Source organism: Dufourea novaeangliae, unplaced genomic scaffold (assembly GCF_001272555.1).
Source record: "Dufourea novaeangliae isolate 0120121106 unplaced genomic scaffold, ASM127255v1 scaffold30, whole genome shotgun sequence".
In the NCBI taxonomy this organism is placed as follows: Eukaryota; Metazoa; Arthropoda; class Insecta; order Hymenoptera; family Halictidae; genus Dufourea; species Dufourea novaeangliae.
Genome location: NW_015373906.1, coordinates 90,463 through 117,695, shown reverse-complemented (window position 1 = coordinate 117,695; position 27,233 = coordinate 90,463). Strand labels below are relative to the sequence as shown.

Here is a 27,233-nt window from a genome sequence, read left to right as displayed (position 1 = left end):
GACGATAAGTAATTCAAGAATTTCTAGATTTATTTTCTTCTTTTTCTATTTTTCCTTTCTCTTTTAGTACACAGATCGACACGATTACGACTAACACGGGAAGAATACTTTTATTCCGTAACATCGGTCACGACGTCCTGACTTTCTCTCCCTTTCAATTACGTGAACCTACCTTTGTTCGAATCAGCTCGACAAAAGGGCGCAATTAGTCTTTAAACTTTGCATTTGTGTCTATCCTCTTCTCCCATTCTCTCTCTCTCTCTCTCTCTCTCTCTCTCTTGCGCGCACACCACACACACACACACACACGCACGCACACACACACACACACACCAGCTGTATGTATGGTGCTTGTGCCAGTGTTACCACACAATACAGTCTCACGATGCACATATACACGTACGTAAATACACAACACACGAGGCGCGCGACAGAGAGACAGCAGCAGCACACACGCACGCACACACAGAGAGAGAGAGAGAGAGAGAGAGAGAGAGAGAAGAGAGACGGTACATACTTGTGTATATACGTGTACAGTGTCCAATCGGTCTCGTGTTTATATGTATATTTTATATGCCGTTTTTATGATATATCGATGTTTGTTATCAGAGTATGGTACACTACCGATTATGTTTACATCGTGGAGCCTTAAAAATCTATGAAATATTTCTTCACTTATGTACAAGGATATTGAAAACAAAAAAATGGTTTTTAAAAACCTTTGTTACGATCCAAACGTTGTGTCCTTGTTTCTCCCATCTTTCATTTTTCAAAGATCAGAAATTGTAGAATCACCGGCGAGAAGACGAGAGTTTATACGCGCGAGTGAACATACGTAGACTGCCATGGAGTGCGGTTGATTTAGTGCACGGTATCGCGCAAGGTCGCTCTGCCTACCAAGTTTGCCCTACGAGCCCAAGCAATCAGCGGTTCGTATGTTGCAAGAGGTTACGTCCACGTAGACCGAAGCGATCTTATCGAATTTCAAAATAAATAAGGTCAACGTGTTCGCTACTCTTGCAATCGCGCATCATCATTCGTCGTCAACGAATAAACCGACTAAAAAACGATGAAACATCCACTTAGCATCGGATTAACCACGCTGTTCCTCTTCGCTTTCTCGTATCGGTATGGTATGATACCTTGTATTTATATAATAAATCGTGTATTGCTACATTTGCACCGATCACTTGTAAAATTATACAAAAATAAATTGCGTCGTAAATCTGTGCTTGTCGTTCTTCTTCCATCGAGCACGCAACCGAATTATACGTTGTTTTCGAAAGTTTCCGGTGAACTAATCTTTCGATACACATCTCCTAGATGGATTTGCGAAAGAACTTGAAACCGAGTGCGCGTCAGCGATACGCGATCTTGTGCTCGGAATTTGGCAACCGTATCGTACAGGATCGTGTGTTTTGTTCGAGACGCATACGAGAGTGCACGTTGTTCGGTACATTAATTGCCACAACCCAAAGCATTAGGTTTTTCTTGAGATCAACTTCTAAGACACATATTCTTACAAGCGTATGCGTAGGGAACTTTGTATCCACCGATAGACAGTTTTCAAACGAAACGGTTAAAAATACAACTTTCCTTACACTCGATTCTCAGTTCTTTCATTCCTGTTCGCGTATACATGAATGCACGTCAAGTCGGACAAGACGCGACAATGGCGGCAAGGAGAAGAAATAGAAGACCAAGTAAAAGATAGAGGAGGAGCGAGAGAGAGAGAGAGAGACCGACTACAACGACGATGACGGGAACGTCTTGGAACTACAGCTCGATTCGATCGGCTACTTTGGCGATTCTAATACTCTTTCGTGACAACTGGTACAAGACTTGAATCCTTCGACGAGCAAAACTGTTTCTTTGTTCTCGAACATGAAACTACGGACAGTCTTCCGTTGGGACTGTTATTCGCGAAATTCGGGCTAAAAAATATTATTTAATTGTTATCGGATACGCGAGAAAGGTTTAGATAAGGGCGACCAAGCCTACTGCCGAGCCGCGCGAATGTCTGCACGGTACCAGTTGAGGTTCTTGTTATCAGCTTGGGTTGCTCGATTCTACGCGAATCTCCTTGTCAATGTATGTACACTATACGTTAGACGTGCTTGTATCGAGTACGAACGTACGAACGACAACCGAACGTGTTCTAATAGTCATGTTACCCCGGTTATAGATATTCTTATTTGACGGTCGAAAAATTCTGCTGCGGATTCTGATTCGAAGAAACCCAGGTGGTAAACACGTCTCTGCAATGGCTAACCACGCATTCGTTGCTACAGTACTCGTCTTCCCACTCGCTGTTCGCTACCGCAGGATTCGGACATCCGTGTCGTATGCAAGCATTAGATGCAGGTCTTTGACCGGCTATGGTCGCTTGACCCGTGCTACCAACCGGCGATGGGTTCGACAACGAATCTCCTTTCGGCGGGCTCGGATGCATAATTTGTTGTTGCTGCTGCTGCTGTTGTTGTTGTTGTTGTTGTTGTTGTTGTTGTTGTTGCTGCTGCTGCTGCTGCTGCTGCTGCTGCTGCTGCTGCTGCTGCTGATGATGATGATGATGATGTTGCTGCTGTGATTGTTGGTGCACTTGTACTTGTTGTACTTGTTGCGACACCTGGAAAATTGGCAACGAAACGTTTATCCGGGTGAGATTATAGTCGCCGGTAACGTAAAGGTTATTACACGCGTATACAAGAAAAAAATATAGGGAGCACGTTGTAAACGTTAACCTGCATATATTGCTGCTGTGAAACTTGCTGTTGCATGTGCTGCTGTTGTTGCGACTGAGGTTGCGATTGTTGCGATTGCTGGGTAATATGAGTCGGCACCATCGAATTGGTCAGCAAACTCTAGTTAACGTGCGACGATGAATGATTTGTTTCGAAAATGTTGAATACGCAACAATTTTTGAAAGGGAAACAGACGTAATTGGAACTGTGAACAAGAGGAGGCAAAGAAGGGGTGAATTACCTGCTGCGTTTGCTGCTGCTGCTGTTGTGGATTCCCTGGCATCGTTAAATGGTGGTGGGACTTTTTCATTTGCATTTGTTGAGACTGTTGCGGATGCGGGTGTTGATGTTGATGCTGATGCGAATGCGGATGTGTGTGCTGTTGCTGAGGCGACGACGGTTGAGGTTGCGGACTGTAGACTTGATACGAAACGCTTACGGGTGTTCCAGTTCCAGCATAGCCGCTGTATGCCGCATACTGAACTTGCTGCTGCTGTTGTTGTTGTTGCTGCTGCTGCTGTGGAGAGTGCTGCTGCTGCTGTTGCTCGGTCTCGACTGCACCTTTGCTTACCAGAGATGCTCTGTATGCCGCAAGAGCCTGCAAATATTCCTTCTTTGCCGCTTCGGTTTTTTTCTTGTAAACCTAGAAACATATCATGGTTTTGATTAAGTAGATGGTTAAGGTGGCCAGTAAATAAGGGCGGAATGGAAAAGACGGGAACCTCGTTCAGGCTGACCCCCCAAAACGGACTCTCTCTTTACCCTACAATTCTTTTCATTTCTTTTTGTCGTACACGAATCGTGTCTCCTCGCCGAGAAACGGTTGCTTTGAAAAAAAAAGGATGAACCAGTCATTTTGTACATGTATTTACATTTTTATGCTCTGTCTCGAGTGCGTCCCACATCGAAGCGACAATTTTCGACACCTCGCCGAAGCTTGCATTCGGATTTTGTCCCTTTATCGCCGCCTGAGTGTCCCTGAAGAATAGAGCATACGCCGACACGGGCCTGAAAAATAACCACCGACAAACGTAAATATGTAAAATAATCAAAGTAAGTAAAAAAGCGAAAAAATAAAATTCCTTGGATGCAAGTAGTGTTATATGCGAGGTTCTCTTTCGCCTAACCTAGACCTGCAACGAATTCGAACGCGATCGATACTTACTTCTGTGGTTCGTTAGGATCCCTCTTCTTCTTCTTTTTCTGCGACTTTGGTTTTCTTTGATGTTTTGCTCCAACATCTGTTGGTTCCGGAGATGGTCGTTTTATTCCTGTAATCTGAAGAAATTGTCGATGTTAATCGTACGAATGTTTATGCTTGTTTCCAACCGTTCTTACCATTCCAGAGTGAGGCGTACTATCGTCGCTATCTTCGCTGGTAGTAGTGTTGTTGTTTGGTTCAAGTACGGTGCTCGTCTGAACAGCAGGCGGACTACCTCCCGTAGGACTTCGGTACTGTATTTGCTGTTGTAATTGTTGTTGCTGCTGCTGATTATGCATATACTGCATATGCTGCTGCATTTGAGCTTGTTGATGCTGCTGTTGTTGTTGTTGTTGTTGTTGCTGCTGCTGCTGCTGCTGCTGCTGCTGTATCAGCATCATCTGTTGATTTCCGTGTTGCTGACGAGGTGAGCTCATTGTCGCATAGGAACTTTGCGAATTACTGTACGTCGAGCTGAAAGCAACAGAAAAAAAATATGCGTAATTAATAAAACGTTTGAGGTCGACTGAATAATATTATGGAACCACCAGCAACTACGACCACCTGCATCCACGATCACCGCCGCCACCACAATCGGTTATTATTTTCTTTGCACCTTTCAACCTTCAAAACTTTTCCTTTTTTATTATTTTTCTTTTCGACTCTACTTGTATGCTTCGCTTCGCGATAGATACACTTGTTACCGATCCTGATTCAACATGAATCGAATGGTTCGTGCTCACCTAACGCTGATTGGTTGCATCGCATGGTCTTGTTGCAGATAAAGTGACTGTTGATATCCTCCGGGGTCCAGATTTAGTCCATCCGGAGACCGCTGAATGCCACTTGCCGACTGCATTATCTGCGAAACCAGTAAAAGGGAATTCGAAGCATTTGACGACGCGATTTCGCAGTTTCTCGACGTTTTCACCGTTGACGAAACTCACCTGAGCCTGGTAGCTGTGCATCGGATCGTGTTGAGTTTGTTGCTGCGACGGTTGTTGTCGCTGTTGCTGTTGCTGCTGATGCGAGTGAGAGTGAATCGCCGGAATATCGAAATCCTCGTCGCCGAAGCTGGGTGTGTGAAAGGTCTACGAGAAAAAAGAAAGTTGCTGAACAGCCGAACATGTCGAAAAATCGCGGTCTGTACGGACCGGTGAATCAAAGTGTAGGTACGCAGGAAGAGCTTTAGTAGCAAAGACGAAGATCAAAAGAATGAAAAAATACGCGTACCGCGTGACTGGTTCACGAATTCGGATCGTTTCCGGTTCCGCCGCCTCATTCGCGCTTCTCGCTCATCGCGCCGTTCTCCAACGGTTACAGGCGTTCCTAGTATCATTCGAATTCCTTATAGCCGTTTATTCCTTATCGAAATACGAAGCACGAGGCACGTGGCGCGGGGCCCTGAACACGGAGAACGAAAACGAAGGAAAATAAATTCGCCGTGCGTGCCGGGTCATGGGGAATAAAAGTTTTTAAATTGTATTTAATAGCGTTACGAATTTTCCTTTGAAGGAACGTACTTACCTATTGATCGAGTACACCTACCTCTGCCTCCCTTTCCCTTCTCTCCGTGCCCATCGCGTTACCCCTTAACTCGCGGTATGTTTCTCTTACTCTATCGTTGCGCACTCGCTCCTCTTTTCTCCTGTCCCTTTTCGTTGCGCGCTTTACCCCTCCGCCACCGTATGTGCACCGCGTACATCGTACTCGTCCCGTCCCGTCCCGTCCCGTACTGTACTGTATTATATGCATATATACATACCGCGCCGTCATACCGTACTCCGTCCTATTTCAACTACCCTTACTTCTACTCTTCTCCTCGAACGAACCAACTCACCGAAACCCATTTTCACCTCCGCCAAATCGACTACACGTCTACCTATCCATCTTCTTCTTCCAATGCTTCCAAACTTTTCCTTTTCTCTTCACATCTTTTCTTCTCTTTGCCCCTATCGGGCTTCCACTACTACCTCTTTCTCCTATCTGGCCAAGCCAGAACAATTTTGTACCTTTTAGAGCTTTACGAACCAGCTCTTACTTTTACTTGGTCCGCACACGCACACGTCACATACCCACTCCCACAAGCAGATTCGCGACCGTTGGGCTCCAGGAATTCTCCAAATGAAACGTAGCACGCTTCCATTCATTGGGACAGATAAAATACGACCGCACGGTTTCTTCGAACCTCATCCAAGCGAAAAGGCAGATTCGTGTACAAGACTTCTTCTTCCCGTTTGTTCTTCGAAAGACAATCATTTTAATGTCTAAGGTTGTAACGAGGACAATCGTCATCGAGACGTGTGGGTGAATGAACATTATCGTTTACGCGTGCTAGCAAGAAAACCGTAACGCCACGTGGACGCACCGATGATGCGACACTTTCGGAGTAAATAGGCACACCGGTCGATTCGCGATGCCAATGTGCTTGTCGGCCGATTGAAGGGGGATGCGTTCCAAGATTTCGGTCGAACCAAACACTATTCCGCGACCTATGTCTCGGTCACTTCGATCCGAGCTAAAGAATGACGCGCATCGTTATAAAAACTCTAAACGAAGTCAGCTTCGGAAAAATGGAGCGTGGGTGGATGGATGGATGGATGGATGGATGGGTGGGTGCGAGGGAAGGAAGAGAGACCGGTTCTCGGGGATGCGTCTGATGTTACGAGAGGCAAGATCGCCCTCGCTAGCGCGAAGGAACGCGTGTGCACACAAGAAATGCGTCGTGTTCCTTCCTCGAATCCTCGTTTAGATTTCCCTAAAAATTACCGAAACTCACCTGATCGGCCATGGCGTAACCGTCCTGATGATAAGACGCCGGATGATGAGACTGCGATATGTTCAGCGCGAAATCGAGATTCTCGTTTCTCTGTAAACAGACAAACGACGTTTAGCCGTCAGTGCTGGCCGAAAATGGAGGCGAAACGATGCAAGGTAAAACGCGCAATATTCCTTCACGCTCTTCTTCGCGTGTCATCGTTTACACGACGAAATCATCTTTCACGGATGCTCTAACACGCTCTCCGAACTTCACTTAACGCGTACCATCGTATCCGATATTCACGTATTTGGTCTTCCAAGGTAACACGGCAGATTCATAGTTGATTCGCGCGCATGGTACTGTCATCGACAAACAATTCGATGATGACCGGTTTTATTTCTTTCGATTCTTACTTACCTGCGACTACTTGTTGAACATGTTTCGTTCCAGTAAAACGATTGGAAAAATTAAACGCGCATTCATTCGACAACAATATACAACCACCATGAGCCTGAAATATTATTAGGTTTGAACGTGCGTCTCGGGTTCGATTCACCCACCTCCCCTTACGTTCGTTACCGTCGTTGCTTCCACCACCATCGACGCTACCCACCCTCGACCAAACGTGTTATTCGCATTCCTCCGCGGTCATCGACCCTTTACGCTTCCCTTTCAGTTTACCGAATTTCTTCAAACAAAACGCGATCAAATTCTAGAGTTCTATATAGCTATGATCGTCGCGGCAATACCAAGCAAAAATTACGCTTTCAGCGTCCCTTGAACAAGTATACCAAGTGGTCGGCGGTATCGCATGGGAGTGAAATATCACAGACACTTTCTTCGTTGGCCTTATCCTTTCTCGTTATCTGGACTACGGACGATACGATCCACGATCATCGTACACCAGAATACGTCTCTCGGCGAACATGATTTTCATCTAAACGCGACGAACAGGTGTCAGAACACGCCATCTCCAAAAAACTGCCCAGTCGTATTCTCAAGTGGTCTGATGCATTAAGGGGGTTCTTAAACGGTGAACCCAATTGATTATTGGACGTAGCATTTGCGCGCACGTATTTATCTTGTCAGAACCACACGAACGATTAATCGTTCGTTATTAATCCAAATATAATTTTAACAATTGAAAAACAATCAATTTATACAAAGTGCGTGAGGAGTACATCTTTTCCTTTTTCTCACAGAAGCAACAGCAGGCAGGCAGGCAGGCAGGCAGGCAGGCAGGCAGGCAGGCAGGCAGGCAGGCAGGCAGGCAGGCAGGCAGACAGGTAGGTACGTAGGTAGGTCTGGGTTATGTAGGTAGGTAGGTAGGTAGGTAGGTAGGTAGGTAGGTAGGTAGGTAGGTAGGTAGGTAGGTAGGTAGGTAGGTAGGTAGGTAGGTAGGTAGGTAGGTAGGTAGGTAGGTAGGTAGGTAGGTAGGTAGGTAGGTAGGTATATAGGTAGGTAGGTAGGCAAGAAAGTGAACAGGTAGGTAGGTAGGTAAGTTAGACGGTAGATAGGGTGGTTGAACGCATGCTCACGCACCAGTCAACAAAAGCGAGTAGAGCTAAGGCGATATGAAGTTGTAATCGTCGAGTATACACTCCATGATCTGATGTATCTGTTGTTTATATGTAACGTTACACGCACAAACACTTGACCAACGCAACATTTACCCATTCCGAAAATGTTCACACACCGACAAACGGACGTTTGTTTCTTTTAGTCTTCGTCTGGTCAAACGAATGATTCTCTGTGTTGTATCGATCGCAAACAAATACTTCGCGAAAGACCTTAACTTCGGAGATCTTTGAAAAAAAGAATTGCGAAAGTATTGCTTGATCGAAAGGTATATACATATTACGCTTCTCCGTTTTTGTTACCATTGATTACGAATCACTGTAAACCTCGAAACGATGCTTCTCGTAATTTATCTTGCGACGAAAGAGAAAGTTTAGGAATAAGTAAGGCAAGCTCGAGCTAGTAAGAAAAGAAAAGAACGAGGTGAATAGCTAGAGATCTAATAGATATATTTGAACAGGTCTGTTACTCGATCTAACCGATGTTAAACCTGTTCCATCCCCCCCCCCACACGCCGCCCTTCGGGGCCCCCGCCACCTTCCCCGAACCAACACCATTTTGTTCTCCAATCCCCGCTGCAGCATACTCTATACCATTATACTTTGTAATTTACTATTCGTTGCTTTCCTTGTACCGCTATTCTCAATTTCTTTCGATGCGTTCAGTTCCGTGTTTCGCAGAAGCAGCCGTTCAAGAAAATAAAAAAAAAATCTTCAGTTCTTTTCCTGGAAAGAAAGTAAAAAATCCTTCGTTTGTGCATACGAATGTAATCTACCGCTTTATCGGAGAACAAACTTAGAAAACTGTCTGTGTTTCTTGTTTCTTCTTAGGTACGGAAACTCCTTAAAAACCTTCGTAACGGAGGGATATGGAAAAAATGAAAAGACCGAGAAAACGCTTCATTCCCCCTTCGAAAACTGGCGTGGTACGCACAGTTTGTACAATATTCGAGAGGTGGCGCCATATGCATGTACACCCCAGCATGTTTCGAGAGAAAATACATCCGATTGCTTGTTCCAGCGTCTAATCGTAACCTCATGTTATGGTGGCAACGTGATTCATGGTAAATTCGGGAGAAAAAAACACTCGCGAGAAAAGCAGTGTAATCAATGGAAGTAGTGAATGTCATCGACTTACCGTACAGATGAATCGCCGAGCATATGACGAAGCGAAATCCAGGTTATTGAATGCACGTGTGACTTACAGGTACAGTTGATATACACCGTAACGAGTCGTTGATCTTTCGTCGCGTCGAGGTAAAAAGAAGAAGACGATTGAACGGGACTCGAAATGCCCGATCGTAAAAACCGAAAAAATTCGGTCAAACGTTTCTTCGTAATTCGATTGTTGGCACGTTTACCGACACTCTTCGGACAACAGATATCACGGATGATATCGCACGTTCGCGATCTATCGTCAAGTTGTGCTGCAGGTAAACACGTATACAACCAGCAGACTGCAACACAACGCGTGATTCAGTTTCGAATTCCTCCACAACGTATACAACGACTCGGTTCGCCTCGATACAGTTCGATTCGATTCGATTCGACTCGACTCGTGGCGTAACCGGTTACAGCGTGGCAAAACGACACGCGCTCCTCGCGGCGGCCGGCGCGGGAATGATTGAAGAAGCTTTGGTTCGTGGCACGCGTTTTTGGTGGGGATGAATCTCCCGACAGGGGAGTTGACGTGCGCGCGCCCCAACCTTTCCTAACCAAACGATATGTACCATGCAACGACCTACCATACGACCAGAGACCAGAGACCGAACAAATTTTCTAAATGCGTTGGAACTGGATGGAACGAACGGTCTTTCTGACCGATATATCGATCTCTGATCGATACTCTTCTGATCTCTGATCGACCTCTTCTGATCGATACTCGATCCAATGGCATACGTATTTCGTGGCACAGATAACGACTCGTGAACGCCAGGATGGAAAAAAAAGGGGAAGAATGAATACTAGGAGGGGAGCGACTTGACAGTTGACAGTACAACCTAGGGTTAGGGGGGGGGGGGGTGAGAAAAAGGTCGGTTGTATAGTGGATAGAGAAAAGAGAATTCGCGATTTGTGAATTGAGACTCGCCGTGTCCAATGTGGCTGATGGGGCGAAAAGTGACCAGAAAGCAACTACAAATACATATGTAGGTATGTAGAAAGGTTCAGGAAAACGTTCTCACTCGTGAAAAGCTGAATGGAGACGAATCAACCAAGACAGAAAAATGGAAACGAGGGCCAGAAACGCGTTATCGAATCTCCGATTTATTCATTCATACAAGATTTCGGCAATGAACAATGATCGAGGGTACTGTGGATGGGCGATGCACGGCGAAACAACGTTCGAAGGAAAAACGGTCGGTTTTGTGCGCATTTAACGCAGTATTGTCTATCGACGCTCGGTTACTCGAATATTCTAAGAAAGTAGGCCACGGCAGCGGCGGCGGTGAACAGCTAAGCTGGAGTGGGGGCGCGAGACGCACGGGAACTCGAGGAAGCGGGGGTTACGTCGGAGTTTATAAAGAATCGTTACGTTCCTGTGAAAGGTAACTTTAATTTCAGTGGCATTCCAATCGTATTAACGTATGTTCTCGTATATTTATATTCGCGGTAAGCGACAATTTACTCGAACGAGGTTGTTACGCGATCGAGACGCGGTCGTGTATATCGCGACTGCGATAAATACGATTTCAGCAACGATCGCACCAACGATTCTCTAGACTCTAGACTCTAGAGAAAATATCGATAGAGAATAATCGAGAAATAATCGAGTGTATGCTCGTGTATCTTTTCCTTGCACCGCATAATTTTTTGTGCGATACTTTCTATCTACCAAAAGCGAAAGCAAGCAGGTATACACACATACAGTACATGTGTGAGATTACGAAAAAAATACACGTTCTTGATTGGGCTACCTCTTTTGCGATTAGTTACGAACACGGAACCGAAAACTGAGAGGAAACGATTAATCTAGGTAGGTGGAGAAAAACGAGGAGCCCCGACAAAGTTTTGTGGTACAATTTATATACCTACTCATAGTTAGCCAGTCGGGCCGCGGCCAAAATTTTTTAAATTTATATTATTTTGCGGTTCACTCGAGCGTTAATTTAACCGAGAAAAATAATCCTAATATACGTATGTATGTACATATACATATACGTAGTAGCAGATACTCTGGGACATACAATTATCCAGTTGGTCGTTGTACAATATATCTGACAATGAATATGTATACATACATATCTCGGTTGCCGTCGTATTCAGCGTGAATGGTGTGCTACTCATGGAAATAATGGAAGGTAAGGATTTTTCTGACGAAACGCCTGAAAAGTGTTGAAAACTGGTGAAACAGTGAACGAAATAATTGCAAAATGAAGGGAAAGAAAGGGTGGGGAATCCGTTGCAGAAAAATGAAAATAAACAGGCCTACCTATACCTATCGCTTGTGTATTTTCTTTTCCGTGAAACTTTCAAAAGGCTACTACACTATGTTTTTTCAGATAATAAGTGTTGCGAGTTTGCGAGTTCCGTTCGAATTTCGGAGTAACGAAGAGTAGAGGTGCTTCGTTCGATGCTGCGAAAAGGTTAAACGTCCTCTAAGCTGACCGTCTACGATGCTATAAATGAGGAGTCCTACGAAGGAGTCGAAGTTACAGTAAATAATTATCGTATACCGAAAATCGATATACATACATATATATGGTATTCAATACACGTGTAGATGTACATACACCAACGGCATTAAATTCATGAAATTTTATTCGTCGTGTCGTTTTGTCCCCGTTGGAATAGCGCATCGACAATACGAGAGTTCGAGTTGAACGAAACAGCTAACCTGCGAATCGCTAAAGACTGATGGAGGAGATCGTACTCGAAACAGGTGGACAACCAAGGCGAGGATTTACTTACGGGTAGCTGTTATAAGTAAAAGAACGGTGGAAAGGGAAGGGTGAAGGTATAGGTATACCTAGTCGGAAAGCGAGACAGCCGGACAGCCGGTCTACGCTTGCCAACCGTTCCGGCAGCGAACAGGCCAACCTGGACGAGTATATGGTACGTACTTACTTACAATGGTCCCGATGGTCCTGATGACCTATCAATCCCGTCGTTTTAAGCCGTATGCGACGCGAGGAAAGCATGGACGAAAAACTAAAACTGATAAAAAGCAAAGAACCACATCTTTCTGTCTTTCTCCGGTGGATACGCGAAGGTCTATTAACGGTGCTTTTTAACTCCTCGAACAAATGTTGATTTTACAAATTTCTTTGGACGAACGTTTGCACAGCTGATAATCGCCCGAGGCTTATCTGCGGCACAACAGTTTTCTCTTTTCCTCACCAACGAAACGTCTCATCAGTTTCTTATGTTGCACTTTCGCGTTCCACTGACGCACGTCGCGCAACATACAAAAGCGTTTCGTCTTATTCCGCGTGCGCGTCGATTCTTATTATCTTGGACGGTCTCTTAAACCGGTTTTACTTATTACGCGAGCGTTCGCTTATCTCCCGTAGATCTCTTATTACCAGTCACGGTAAGCGAGCGTTTCTCCGTTCCCGCGATTTCCCTTCCCTTCGCGTTCCACGATTCTATAATAATTCTCTCTACAGTTATTCCGTCGTGCATTCTCTCTAGCGATGCCATTGGAAGCGTGGCTGAGTTTCTACTTGACTAGCAACGAATTCATAGCAAGACGCTCGTGAACGAAGAACAAGAACAGAAAACAGGAATAAGAAGAGATGATAGAGTGGCAGAAAGTCGAGTGTGAAGAAGAAGAAGAATGTATCGTGAGTGACGAGTGTTTGATCTTTTGACCGTAGAAAATTCTTCGGATAAACGAGCTTTTCGCGTTACAACCAAGAAGGGAGCAACAAGTGTGAATCTTGTCTACCCTGCGGATCGGACCGTTCTAAGCTTACCTCCCTGGTTTTCTACAGCCCACTATCCACTACCACCACCACCACCATCGCTCCACTACCATTGGCACTGCTACTGCCACTACCAAGACCACCTCCAACACCACCACCACCACCACCACCACCACCCCACAACCACCACTGTTACTGTCCAGTTCCACGTTGCCTCCCATCTCTCCCTTGAGCTATCCATCTTTCTGTTTCGATTAGCCACGCATGCGATACCGTGGTACATTGCATCGTTTTGAAAACTCATTCCCTTACAACTAATCGTCGAGAGATCGATTAAAATAGTATACATGTCTCACGAGAAAATACATTTCCGTTATTGTAGGATAACAATTATCAAATCGCATCATAATCGTATTAAAAAGTTAAAAATATAAATAACACTTTGAATCTCGATGGTGTTGATATGGAGTTGTTCGTGATATTGTTGCTTAAACGATTCGGAGTCAGTTTTAAGAAAGCGGAACATGGTACGATACACTGAAATTCTTATTTACCGGTACAGAATGAATAATGGGTTGCTAGCGAAATACATCCAGACATAAATATTGTATCTGGAACGTTATATATTACCTGTATCGAATACATTATCTAGCTCGTTCTCTGTTCTCCGTTCTGCTATTTTCCTATCTGATTGAGATCGTTGCCATGGGAATGCGCGTACACGATGCGATACGATAGGAGACGAGGTGGGACGAGGCGGGACGAGGCGGGACGAGGCGGGTCGAGGGGGGTCGAGGCGAGATGAGATGAGGCGACGCTACAAAAAATGACAAGTTTTCAGTTTAACAACTGTTTTCTTCGTTCGGATAACAAAACCTTTCCGAATTACGTTTCCGTAGTCGCAATTTTATAGTGACATATAAAGTTTTAGCCTGATTTCTTTTTTTTTTTATTAATCCCTCAAATAGAAAAGTGGTAGGGTGGCGCGCGAGGAAACGTAATCATTTGCAATCCCGCGTAGAACCGCTTTGAAACTTCACGAAGGAATTTATTAAAGTTTGACTAAGTCGCTTTACAAAGTTTCACCGGTGCACCGTGGCATCGTGGGCATCGAGGCGGGAGGGGTGCGAGGGGTTGCGAGGGGCTCCAAGATCGGGTACGGTGGGAGTCGAGTCGGGGGAAACGAGGAAACGGTGGGGAATCCTCTCGAAGCAGAAACGGGACGACCACCTACCGAAGGTGGCGAAGGTGGCGAAGGTGGAGATTCAAAAGGCGGGGAAGCGAACGAGATGGAAGAGGAGCAAGCAGGTGCAGTGCTAGGAGAACGAAAACGGGAATGGAGGTAGAGGTGGTGGTGGAGGTGGAGGGATTGGCGTACGGCGTGCGGCGCGGCGTACGCGGAACGGTGAAGGGAGGCGAACGAGGTGAAGCGGTCGGAGGGACGGATAGACGGGACGTTGTATGGTGGGTGGTGGGTGGCGAGTGGTTGTGGAAGGAAGGGGCAAAGTTACTTTCGCAGAGAAATAAAAGTTAATGGAGTTCCCTGCCTCTTCGCCCCTCTCGGTTCCATCGTCTTTTTCTTCTCTCCATCTCTTCGCCGTCGTACAACTTTCACGAAAGTTATTATATCTTAATTTACTATTGAGCATTATCTGAAATTTCTCCTGCGTTTCCATTTCGACGCGATACAATGTTATTACGACATTCAAAGGAACGGTATACATAGTAGGATACTCGTTGGTTCGACTACTCGCGAGGCAAGCAAACGCAAGGTCCTTTCGTTATCGTTGTATGGTGCAAAAAATACCATCACCTTAGGATCCGACACTTTCGCGGTCCATGATCATTGAATTTAGATTCACGCGATATACAGTGAATCACAGAAGTATTTCTACTCTCGCAGATCTTGAATTCAAATGACTAATAACTCTCTAACAATACATATTCTGAAATGTGTATCAATAGGGATGTGTAGTGCAATAACTAAGCTTTCGAACGATGCATCGTTTATTGAACATAGACTAACAATTCTTCGTTATTGCACAATATATCCTTATTAATAAACGTTTCAGAATGCATATTGTTAAAGAATTTTAATCATTCGAATTAAAGAATTGCGAGGGTACGAATACTTCTGTGACTCACTGTTAGTACCTGTACCACTGCCCGATAACAAACGAGAACTCAAACTTACGTCTTTCTGTATCTCGACGCGAGCACACTCCGCCCTCGTTTTTCGCGTTAACGCGACAACCTTGTCTAGTGTTAGCTAGGTATGTAGTCTCGATACATATGTATCTTGTTCGCGATAGAAACGATAAGACCTATTCTACTAGCGACTGTACTTTTAGCATGTTCTTCTTGTTGTTATGCATAGTATAGATACATTTTACATATACCACGCGATTGCTGTTCGCTTCATTCCATTCCGTTCCGTACCGCTCTTTCTTCTCCCCTCTCATCTCCTTTCCTTCCCTTAATTTTCCTCCACTCTCCCTCATTTGCTTTTTCATTCCCGTTCCCATTTCATATTCCCGCTTTCGTCCTCCGTTTCGTCCCAGCATTCCGTCTCCCAAGCCGTTTCCTTCCATCCTGCGTTTTGATTTACAGCCATAAGTTGTAATATTTGCGCCGCTATTGTATGGTAATACGCATAGTAAAAAATATGTTAATGGTCGCCATAAAGAAGATATACAACGCACATATAATATGTATCCTATTTCGCAGTATACATACATACATACATACATAGATATACATACATATTCCGTTGTGGACATAGATGGTACACACAACTCTGCTCGAACTCTCCATTTTCTTCTGAAACAACATTTCATTTGCAGGTTCTCCCCTCCTTCGACTTCTTCATTCCTTTACTTTCCCTTCTATTTTCTTCTCTATTCGTCCTTACTTTTTCCTTTTCGTTATTTGAATTTGTAATCGGCCTATGTGTTGCACATTACTCGTTCCGATATTACAATTAGTGTTTGACGATCGCAAAAGAACCTCTCTCTATCTTTCTCGACGAATCGTCGTAGTTCGTGATTAAAAGGGACACTATTCGTACCGACATGATAGTTTGAAAAGCCATTTGAGATCGATGCAACAAAATGGGCGGTCAATCTCTTCGTAAGTCAAATTCAATTTTCCCGGATACTGACTGCGTGTCATAATACGCGGATATATCTTGGTCCCCTTTCCTTTTTCCTTACCGATGCAGTTTTACCTGCGCCACCAACCCCGTTGATATAACAGTACCGTGCCATCGATGAAATGATATGATAATTTTGTTATTCAGGCACTACGACCGTATCGTTCGTTTGTAAAGGCACCAGCGGAACCTCGCTTTTACTCGTGCCTCTCTCTTTCTTCCATAACTCGAACAATTCCAATAGTCGTTAATCTGTCGGAAACTTTTGGAAAACTTGCCGTTATTGCAGGTACAGGGGCGGGTCTATGCAAGTCGGATAAGCGGAAAAGTAAAAGGTGATTGAAGAGGAGAAGCGAAGAGGAGTGGGGAGGAGTGGGTTGCGAAGAGAAGAGAAGAGAAGAGAAGAGAAGAGGAGAGGAGAGGAAACGATCGGCGTATAGGCGAAGAAGAACCGTAGTTGGTAGGAGGTGGAGAAATCGAGGGAAGGAGTTCGCAGGGTAGATTCCACGCAGAGATGCGACTGGAGGAGAGTCGAGGGAGAATACGAAGGGTGGGAACCGGTGTGCCGAGGTAAGTTAAATAAACTTGTTTAGTTTCGCGGAAACTTCTGCTCGGCTATTGTATTCGACTGTCTCGCTGCAGAGTTTGCACAAAAACTTTCGAATACGAACGAACTCGGTTCTCCGTTACGCTTTATTCGCTTGTTTTGCCAAGTCGCTACCTACGGGTGTACCTACTCTCTTTTCTATCTATACATATATTCTTCTGTCTTCTTTACGTGTAGAATTCATCGTAGCGAACCTAGTTTCATTTTCCGATGAGTCATCACGCGTCTCTCTGCCTACCTCTTGCACTCTGTTTCTTTTCGTCGTCTTTGATCAACTGCCCCGATCGAATCGTTGCAGTACCGTTGATCGAGTAACGAATCAATCCCAGACCCAGATTCGAGTGTGATTCAGTTTCTTTCCGCGGCTTCAACACTGAATCCGAATCCGACAATTCTAACCGGAAGTCAAACCGAACCCGAATTCGAATTCGATCGGAAAGAAAATCGGACAAAGTGCCCCGTCGCTAGTGTGGCAACAGACCGAATGGCTTATTGATTTAACGAGAGAGAGAGAGAGACCGAGTGGCCGGGGGGGGGGGGGGGGGGGGAGAAACAGAAGGAAACCGTGCACGGGGAAGCTCGGTGAGGCTCGAGGTATGTATGTACATAGTTAGAGGGAGGCTGGAGGTGGTCGTGGGGTCGCAAGCAGGAGATTGGGGGAGGCTTGGGGAAGTTAGGGTGAAGTCAGAGAGAGGGGAGGGTACAGAGAGGAGATGAGTAACGTGGAATAGGCTAGGCAAACGTTGGGAAGGGGAGGATCCGCGAGTTCGCTGGCTCGCGAGGTTGGGAACGATGGATGGAGTAGGGTAAAGCAAGGTTAGGTAGGGTAAGATAGGGTCGGGGGTACCAGGAACAAGAGAGATGGTTGCCAATGCGGGGCCGCAAAGGATAAAGAAAACAACGAGAATGCCGGAAACGATGAAAACTAAAGAACGGCGCATGCATACATTTGGTCGAAATGCAGGGAAAGAAAATCGAACCGGACCGGATTGGTGGTAACAAATCCCTTTGGTATAGTAATATTACATTATACATATACATATACACGCATCTCGATGCCCATTCTATGTATCTACATACATACATATGTATATCGACTGTAGATCGCATCGAGAAAAACTTGTCATGTAATAACCCCTGGGAATTGCTTCGTATTCGGGCGATGCTACAAGGATTTTTCAGTTCTCAGCATTGCGAAATATTTGTTAGTCGAAAAATAAAAGCATTACATTGTTCGTTCTTTTGTTGATTCTCGATTGCGTAACGATTATTTAACAATTGTCGAGCGTCAAATTATCGAAAAACGCGTTGCTTTATTGCAGGGTTACTTACTAGATTTTTTCATAAAACGACATATCCGAAAAAGTACCTTATTCGATGTATATGTATACTATTGGTCATTGGCCGATCAACAAGTGGCTCATGATTTTGTCAGTGGCTTTGCGATCGACTAGCCCGCTGGCCGGCTCGCTGGCCGTTCCTGCGGCCGCCTCGCCTCACCTCACTTCACCTCACCTCAGTACACGACCCGTGCGACCGTTCGCCTCCGGTTACCCGTTGCGGTCTACCGCTAAAACACTCGTGCCAGTACGTTACTCGTTTCTCTAACTGTTCTCGCGCGTTACCCGATTCATCGTATTCGCAGACATCTCGATTCGTCGCTTTCCTAGTTCTGTCTAACCATGAACAGTGTCTCAGTCGCGCATGGACAACAACGGATTTCGATTCATCGCCAGGGTAAATACCGTGGAGAAACAACCGATTCTATAGATATGTATGTTTCGGGATCGTATGTTATATTTCTTCGTGTTCGGACATCGATTCCTCGTTTTCAAGATTTCCTCTATGATCTCCTTTACCTTCGATACCGCGACACACTTTCTCTCCGTAATACCTTGTCCACGCACGAAAGAGAAAGCAAATGCAATCTCTTAGATTGCGTTTTCTTGCAATTTTCCAAATCTCTCGCGATCTTGTAATATCCTGTTAATAATTGTGTAGGCATTTACATTGTCCGAATATGATCGGATGTGTAACCGAGTGCGAGAATTAAAAGGGAGATGACCAATTGGAAGTTTTCCCACCGTTACGGTACCATAGTAGATGTGGATACACGGTCGCGGTCGGTCGGCCATCTACGTGCTCGGTCCGTTCGCAATGCACAGACATACGCCCTCGTTTTTTTAAAGCCGTTTCAGGCTACGTTTATTCAGTCCCTTATGGATACCTGTCTACCTACATAGCAACACGTAACGTACCCCCTTCATTTTGTTTCTATCGCAAAGAGGACCGAATGAAAATCAGAAATATCCAGAGGAGAACCGAGTTGCAATAACGGGGGGGGGGGGGGGGGGGGGGGCTGCTGCAGGCGACATCGGTCAAAGGGTGGCGTCGGTACCTACTCGATACTTCGGTATACGTCTGCTAACGTTTCGGATTAGCGGAAATGGACATGTCAACCGAAAGAAACGAATCGGATTTTCAAACTGTTTCATAAAGACGCGAAAATGACGCGTGCAGAATATTTCACTTGACGGTTGGAAAGCATTGCAACCGAGACGAGAAAAACAGGCCAGAAAGATTACGATAGGAACGAGTTAAGTTCTAGCGATTTGCGCGGACCCTGAAACGTATTCGGTGACATACAATGAAATCGTTTTTCCGTTTCCACTTTCTTCTGCCCGTCCTGTTTCTGGGATTCCGCGAAAGTCTCGACAGAAACGGTAATTCTCGTAACGTATACAGCGAACAACTTACCTTGTAAGCGAATTGATCGAACATTCTGCAAACGTCGACATCGTTGCCAAGGATCGTGTAACCAGAATCCATACTATCCCGACGTTTCTTCTCGCTTCCAGGAACGAGGCTTCCGTCAATGAAAATCGGCCGCCCCGCGGAAATGCGCTTCGACTCTCGCGAACAGCCAGTACCGAACAAACTAATGGCGATTGCACCAACAATGCCGTCGCTCATTTTCTCGTTTGTTCCGCCAGTAGTTAGCTTAGAGCTCGTCACCCTGTCAGTTCACCAGCTTCTTTGCAAATCTTTCTGTTTACAGTGTGCCCCACGGGGGTTCTTCTTCCGCGAAGAAAATCGATCGTTTGGGTGGCGAGAAACCGGTTCTATCATCGGAGAATTGCAGATCGATCTAGGATTGATCGATATACACAATCAACTCGGAATGCGAGCGAGCGGGCGAGTGCGCGCGCGCTCGCACGTACGCACACTCAATACACACGCACGCACGCACGCGTATCAGTTCTCCCGATCCTAGCCCGATACACTACGAAAACGCGACATCGATTTCCAATTTTTCCTCCACGATAATCGTAAGAAAGATTTCAAAACGCAAAAAGAATCGCACTCTCGCGATAAACAATCATCGTGCGACAGCTATCGTGCCGGTAATAATCAGCGAAAGTTTACTCAATCGAATATGTTCCGAATGCATCGTTGCATCTTCCAAAGGAATATAGCGCGACGAAAGATATTTAATTGGGTCATCCTTTCAGCTTTCTTACGATTTCTCTTCGTTACAAACCACAAATATTTATATTCAAGGTTAAGGTCTTCGGACCGTTCCCCACAAAAAACGCTTCTTACTATTTATACACGATCGTCACAAATTGTAAGAAAGAACTGAGAACACGACGTTCATACCGTTTGATAATTGTGTTTTGCGCGGTCTTAATCGTCATCGCCCGTTTGTATTATCACTGGATCAGCATAATGCAGGCTAAACGACGAGATCGAACCCAAATCCAAGATCCTGCGGTCGTAGATGTACGAATATCGGTGTCTGAACAGAGCGTCAAAGTCGAAGCACGTGGACGAATCACGTTTATCGTCTGTAGGCGTCGCTACACCACTGCCGATTCCGCTTTCCTTCCAACCATCTAACACTGACTGCGAGCACCAACTGCGCACCGGTACCGGTACCGGCAACGGTCAACGGCAACGGCAACGGCAACGGCAACAGCGACGCTGAGAGCGAAAGCAACCAAGTTGTTCGTGACGTCGGTGGTGGTGCCGCTACCACCGCCGCCACCACCGCCACCACCGCCGCTGTCTCCACCTCCACAATCTCCTCCTATGCCGACGCTGCCGCCATCGCCATCGGTACTACGGCTACCGCCACCGCCACCGCCGACGACGTCGACGTCGACGTCGAACATGCTGTCAGTGGTAGTGGTCGTAGTACCGGAAGAAGTGGGGTGGAAATGGTGGTGCTAGCCGAAATATGGAAATGGTTGTAACGGCCACACTGGTAGTCTTAACGTTTCCGACTTCTCTTTCCCGTCTTCGTTTCTTTTTTTCTTCTATACGTATCTCTTTTGCCCGCCTGCGTAGGCCTCCAAACTTTCATACGTGTCTTGTGAAAATTACAAATCAACGAGACAGAAGAATAAGAGAACGTTGGATGGGTACACGATCGATGTTGCATAGTCGTGTCATCCGATGTTATCGAAGAGATTAACAATGTCCCGATAGTTACATACACAGTTGCTTCCCATTGGAACTATTTTATACAGATGTGTTTCGTAGTTAGTGTAGTTACGATGATTCGATATTTTGTCGTCAACGTTGTAATCATCGTCGTGCGAAATACGCGTTTATACAAACACTCCGATCGATTATGGCTCTCAACTACATATTCTGGCATCTTTGGTTCTACAGTTAGATCTTCATTTCTACATTTCAATCTTCATTACACGTGTTTAATGTACAGCGAATTCACTCGGCAATTCCAGTAGAGCAAGGAGACTGCCTCGCCGAAACAAACTCGAGCATCTTATTTTGGTCGTCATTCGAGTAATTCCGTTTTCTATCGAAAAAATTAGGATTTTCACGAAAACGATCACGTGGACTACACGTGGATTTCATTCATGAAAAGCGCCGCTAGGTCTCGGACGTGGCGTCAGCTATGTGGTAATGGTAGTGGTAGATAGTGGAAGGAAGGTCTACCACTATACGTTATGGTAAGCACTAGTTAATAGTAGTAGTGTTTTTGAATCGGTACTAATCGAGCTGCTATTTTGTGGGAGTAACATGGATATCGATACGAGTGTATCCAGCTATCTGCATGTACATATGCATATATGTATGTATAGGTCTCCTATTCTGCGTCGTCGTCGTCGTCGTCGTTCTCGTTCTCGTTCTCGTTCTCGTTCTCGTTCTCGTTCTCGTTCTCGTTCTCGTTCTCGTTCTCGTTCTCGTCGTCTTCGACGTCGTGGTTAATAGAAATTATAAGCGAGAGTGAGAGATGATGCGAATAACCGGTAAATTTACAGACAATCGGAGTATATTGGAAATACTTTAATTTCCTCTGTCTCGAGGTGTACACAGAATGATAATAGAATAAACTGGAAACATACGCTTATATCTTTATCCGCGGTTTTCTAGGAATACAAATTCATCTTCCAACGAGCAAAATGACAAGGGAAGAAATACCTATTGTTTCTCAGATTCCAGAATCAAGTTAATTTTTAGTAGGTTTCCTCGAATTTCTCCGTATTCCGTGTTCGATTAACCAATGAGTACGAGAATTTTCTCGCCTCGAGTAACTCTGACACGATCCGTCTTTTCTCTCGCCCCTTTCTCAAAACGAATCGAAAGGTGGGTACCTGCGAGTTATATGTCTCGCGACGCGTATATGTATCTCTTCGCATGTCTGCCAAAGCATCGTACATACGTTTAGATTTCCGAGTCTCGTCGAGCGCGCGCATATCCCACGGGAATCAATATCCGCGTGTACCTCTGCTTCCTCTCCCTTCTTTCCCTTCTTCACCCTTCTCATACTCGGCCTCATGCCTCTTGCCTCTTGCCTCGCGCATCGCACCTCGCGACTCGCGTCTCGCGCCTCTGCGCTCCACTACTCGACAACTTATCAACCGCTCGTTCGTTCGTTCACTTCGCTCGCTCGCTCCCTACCTAGCTTCGTACTCCTCCCTTTCTCTTTCTCTATCTCTTCGTGCTACCCTACCCTACCCCTGCCCCTCTACCTCTGGCCTTCTGATACCCTGCCCCGACGATACCTCTTCCTTCCCTGGATGGCCGCACCTCCTTCGCTTCGATACTGAATCGCGCCGCTCGCCATCCGTCTCTGATAAACGTGATTTAGGGAAGGAGGTGGCCGGAATACGACCGCCTAACTCTCCCTTCTCTTTCACCCCTTCTGGCAGATCAGTCTTCGTATTCCGTACCGCGTAGTCCTGTCTCTCGAACCCAGATCTATCCTCCATGAACGAACACCTCTCGTAACGTTTTCTCCTCCAGCAACTTCCATCCCTCCCTGACCGTACAATTCACTCGTTCACCCACAGCCCTCGGCCTTCGTCGCTCCGATAAACTCTCCTGTCCCTCTTCTCTCCACCCTTCACCATTCACCCTCTTCCTCTTCCTCCTCCTCTTCCTCTTCCTCTTCCTCTTCCTCTTCCTCTTCCTCTTCCTCTTCCTCTTCCTCTTCCTCTTCCTTTCACACGGGTCAACACACAATTAGAAAACATTCAATTTCAACGTAAAGTTAAAACGAAATGGATTTCCCAGCGTGAGTACAGTCATCGACGAAAGTTCGTCGCGCGACGATTGGTCAACCGTTTTTCCATTGGAGAATATGTAGGAGAATTCGAGAACAGTATGCTATAGCCAAGCAGAACAGCACGTGCTGAGCGTGGAACACGCGTGGCAAGACACGTGGGGAACTCGAGTTTCTTAGAACGTGTCCTTTTCAAGACTACGCGGAGAACCTGAAATCTCTAATCTTTTCCATTCGATATAATTGCTCGCATATACATATATGCATATACACACTACACACACACACACACACACACAGGTTGATCATGATCAGGAAAACGAGTCGAACGAGTCGATCACAAGGTCATTCCCGTGGTCTCGACAACGTTCAGCCCGCCTATTTCTACGAATACGATCAACGGTCGAGCTCGTTTTCCTTGTTGCTACGAACTATAGGCCGCTATACAACGAGATCGGAATCCACGCGCGATCAAGGAAGCTGGCTGATGTCTACCGTACACGTTACATACATACGTATATGTATACCCTCTTCTCGACACGGCCCGTCCGGTTCATCGAAGCGCTCGATGAAACGATCTGTACGGTTAAATCGAGCATCCTCTAATCTCGTAAAAGAAATTTTGCATCGTTACCGAGCAGACAAAATACAAACGCATCGATGCTTTACAAAGCTCTTTTCGGTTGAACGGTTCAACGCGAAAAGATTAGCGCGATTAACGCGCGATATCGCGCGACGTAACCGATATCCTCACGGCTCCTGCTGTCAGCAATCTAGACGGAAACTATTCGTTCTCGCGAACATCAATTCGTAAATATTCGCCCTCTATGCCCGAGAAAAATATTCCGTTCTACCTTCAAACGGAACAAATCCATCTATACGTATATACAATACGTGTACCTACACGTATACAAACATATACATATGTATATGTATATGTCTATGTATATATATATGTATACATATACCTACGTAGGCAATATGTGTGTATACTGTAGGTTGTCCGAGAATGAAAGGAAAAACAGAAGAAAAGAAGAAAGATGAAAGAGAGAGGGTCCGTCCAGACAGTTGTTACATGGGAGCCGCGTAAAAGGAGGACCTGCAAGAAAGAGGAAGAAAAAAATAGCGAACAGTCCCTGCTTACCAGCTGACGGTCTCGTGCCGCAACTTGAACTCTTTACAAAGATTCGATCGCTGGCATTTCGATATCGCACGGTACGAAACAGTCTCGAGTAACGCGGCATCCGATATGCTGATTTTTCGAACGGAAAAACATAAAAAGGACGCCTACTGTAACAGAGAAAATCGATCAGCGTTGTATGGATAGATCATCGTCATAAAAACAGGATAAAGATTCTGCGTTTCTTGTTAATGAAAATACGAACGAGAAGACATCGGTCGCTCGCGCGGTATGTACATATGTATGTACATGTACTTATACGTTGTTTCTCTTTCATGATTCCCTCTTGGCCCGCTCATTCGTCTTCCTTCTAGTCCCGTTGGTATTGATCCGTCGAGTTTTCAAAAGTAAAATAGGTTATGCCGTTGAATCTCACAGAACTATCGCTCCGGACGGATGAACGAACGGACGAACGAACCACGAAACCAAAAAGGAAAAGAAGCGAACGAAGAGGATGAAATGGTTCAACTGATGGAGGGAGATATAGGAAAAGACGTGGCTGAGACCTATCGCGCGACGGCATACGCATCGCACACACTTCCTTGTGTATTCTCGGAAACTGTGTAAACATATTCGTATCTACATATACATATACCTACTCTAGAACGCATACGCCGGTATAGAAGTTTATGCGTAGACAAAGAAAGCTGGACTAAGGAAATAAAGTAACACGGAACAAAGATAGACGTACAAATTTACAAAGTTTTGAGAGCCGAGAGGGCTGCTCTCGATACTACAAGTTTGCACAAATAGCAACTTCGAAGGACGGATAACGTCGTTGATAAATCAAGGAAATTTAATAAATCAACATTTTCAGAGACTCTCTTTCAATCGCGGTCAACACTTCGTCGAAAGACACTTGTATATCGGATTTCAAATTCTGATTATCTACGAATCGGCGAACAAGCTCAACCAGTAAAAGGATTCTCGTATGCGTTTATATTTTCTCATTTCATCGCCACCTCGACATCTTTATCCGGTACCGCTTACCTACCAGATAAGCATCGTTGCATCACTGCATGTCGTTTGTCGTCCATGTTTGAGACCCACAACGGCATTGTTGCGCTGATCCGGCGACTGTTACCAATTGAAATTGACGATAAAGATAACCCGATTGAACGAAACGACTTCCCACGACTTCGATCTGTGCTCGAACAAGGGATCTTGGTACGCGTCAATGTTCGAACCTCGTATCCATCGTCGAATTTCTTTTACCTGCATCGTCTTCTTTTCATCCTTTCAATAGTCCTCATCCTATTTTAGCACCCTTTTCGGGACTGGCTACCCGAGGGAATCAATAACCGACGAGGAAGCGACTGTAGATTTGGGTACCGGTGGGGAGGAAGGGACAACCCAAGGAACCAAAGAGTACAGGGGGGCGTCGCGCGTCGAGTAGAAGAGCTCCCCGCCGTTCCAGGCGGGGTGGGTGTCAGAGGGTGCAACAGGGACCGCGAACTTTAGGGTGGAGGTGGCACGCGAGAGAGTCTGAGCTTGGCTCCGCCTCCGGCACGCGACCAGCACGCGACCAACGCCATCGACCACGTCGTCAGCTTGGCCCACTACTCCACCACCACCACCACCACCACCACCACCACCGCCATCTCCACCTCCACAGGCCACCGCCACTGTCACTACATGCAGCCACTGTTAACGTTACCGTTATCGTTATCACCGTTCCTACCATCTTACCATCGGTTTCATTCGATCTTTTGCACTCCTACGTTTTGCATTTCTTCCACCGTTCCCCGATTTTCTCTTATTTTTTTTAATCTTGAATGCCAAACTCATGGTTCTTTATCAGTTTCGACAACCCCCGTTTCATACAAAGAGAGCTACAACACTTTGTTTCAATCGTGGAATCGACTGGATAACAAACGACCTAATCCACACCTAACTCCCAGTACAAATATAGCGCAAACTAGTTGGTGCGTGAAATCATTTCATGCTTCTATCAGTTATATTCAAACAACGAACACTACATTTTCGACATGGTAACGCTTGGTTTTAGTCGATTCATTTCCCATTGTGGAATTTTCGATTAAAAACAAGATTGACAAACGAAGAACAGGGAAATGATGAGATCAAGAAACGATTAGGAGATAATATGACCAACCAATTTTATCCACCTTCTGTAGTTCTTACACGCTTCCCTCCTATTTTTCTTCTGCAATTAATTTCAAACTCAAATGAAATGCTCCACATAAATGCGATATTCGTCACCTTGTATCCACCTTTTTATCCTTACCAGCCTAACTTCTTACATTCCCCTAGTTTCTTTTTGTTGCGATTCCGCTTCGCTCGTAAGTGAATTCAATCAGACTTGATTCGTCCCATCTCGGCTACTACTACTACTACTACTTTCCATCAGTATCGATATCTTCGTCTTTATTATCATTTACCATTTATGCGATAAATTAAAGAAAATCTTATACCGATAGAAACATTACAAACACGACACCAGTCCAACCGGGTCCGAAATGATCGAAAATATACATAGCTGTTTGGATTTCGTCGAGTTCCGAGGCCGAGAAAGTGCCGAGTGGAACACTGTATATGATCCGTGAATCTGCAGAACCATGGGCGTTGCTCGGGTAGTAGCGATTCATTCCCCTCTT

General features: G+C 45.4%; 2 protein-coding genes and 1 long non-coding RNA gene across 5 annotated transcripts; 1 reads left to right on the top strand and 2 right to left on the bottom strand.

Annotated features, from left to right (window-relative positions):
• Positions 1–553: 553 nt before the first annotated feature.
• On the bottom strand, positions 554–19,676 carry LOC107193859 (TOX high mobility group box family member 3-like). 3 transcript variants are annotated; one of them, XM_015583379.1, is made up of 10 exons: positions 19,661–19,676; positions 6,722–6,811; positions 4,890–5,033; positions 4,686–4,804; positions 4,080–4,416; positions 3,907–4,019; positions 3,614–3,749; positions 2,983–3,384; positions 2,742–2,861; positions 554–2,626 (listed from the first exon to the last, which is right to left on the bottom strand). In XM_015583379.1, the coding sequence occupies exons 2-10, from the start codon at positions 6,731–6,733 to the stop codon at positions 2,192–2,194; spliced, it is 1,818 nt and encodes a 605-aa protein (XP_015438865.1). In that variant the 5' UTR covers positions 6,734–6,811; positions 19,661–19,676; the 3' UTR covers positions 554–2,191. The 3 variants fall into 3 exon arrangements, with proteins under 3 accessions (XP_015438865.1, XP_015438863.1, XP_015438864.1); XM_015583377.1 differs by lacking the exon at positions 19,661–19,676 and adding an exon at positions 9,419–9,726; XM_015583378.1 differs by lacking the exons at positions 6,722–6,811; positions 19,661–19,676 and adding an exon at positions 5,176–6,187.
• On the top strand, positions 12,085–16,860 carry LOC107193862. The gene is made up of 3 exons (XR_001516334.1): positions 12,085–12,333; positions 12,913–13,064; positions 16,586–16,860. It is a non-coding gene; the product is annotated as an uncharacterized LOC107193862 (long non-coding RNA).
• Positions 19,677–22,019: 2,343 nt separating the features above from the next.
• LOC107193797 (MAP kinase phosphatase with leucine-rich repeats protein 3-like) lies at positions 22,020–26,406 on the bottom strand. The gene is made up of 3 exons (XM_015583304.1): positions 26,308–26,406; positions 26,149–26,262; positions 22,020–22,229 (listed from the first exon to the last, which is right to left on the bottom strand). The coding sequence occupies exons 1-3, from the start codon at positions 26,404–26,406 to the stop codon at positions 22,020–22,022; spliced, it is 423 nt and encodes a 140-aa protein (XP_015438790.1).
• Between the last annotated feature and the right edge of the window lie 827 nt (positions 26,407–27,233).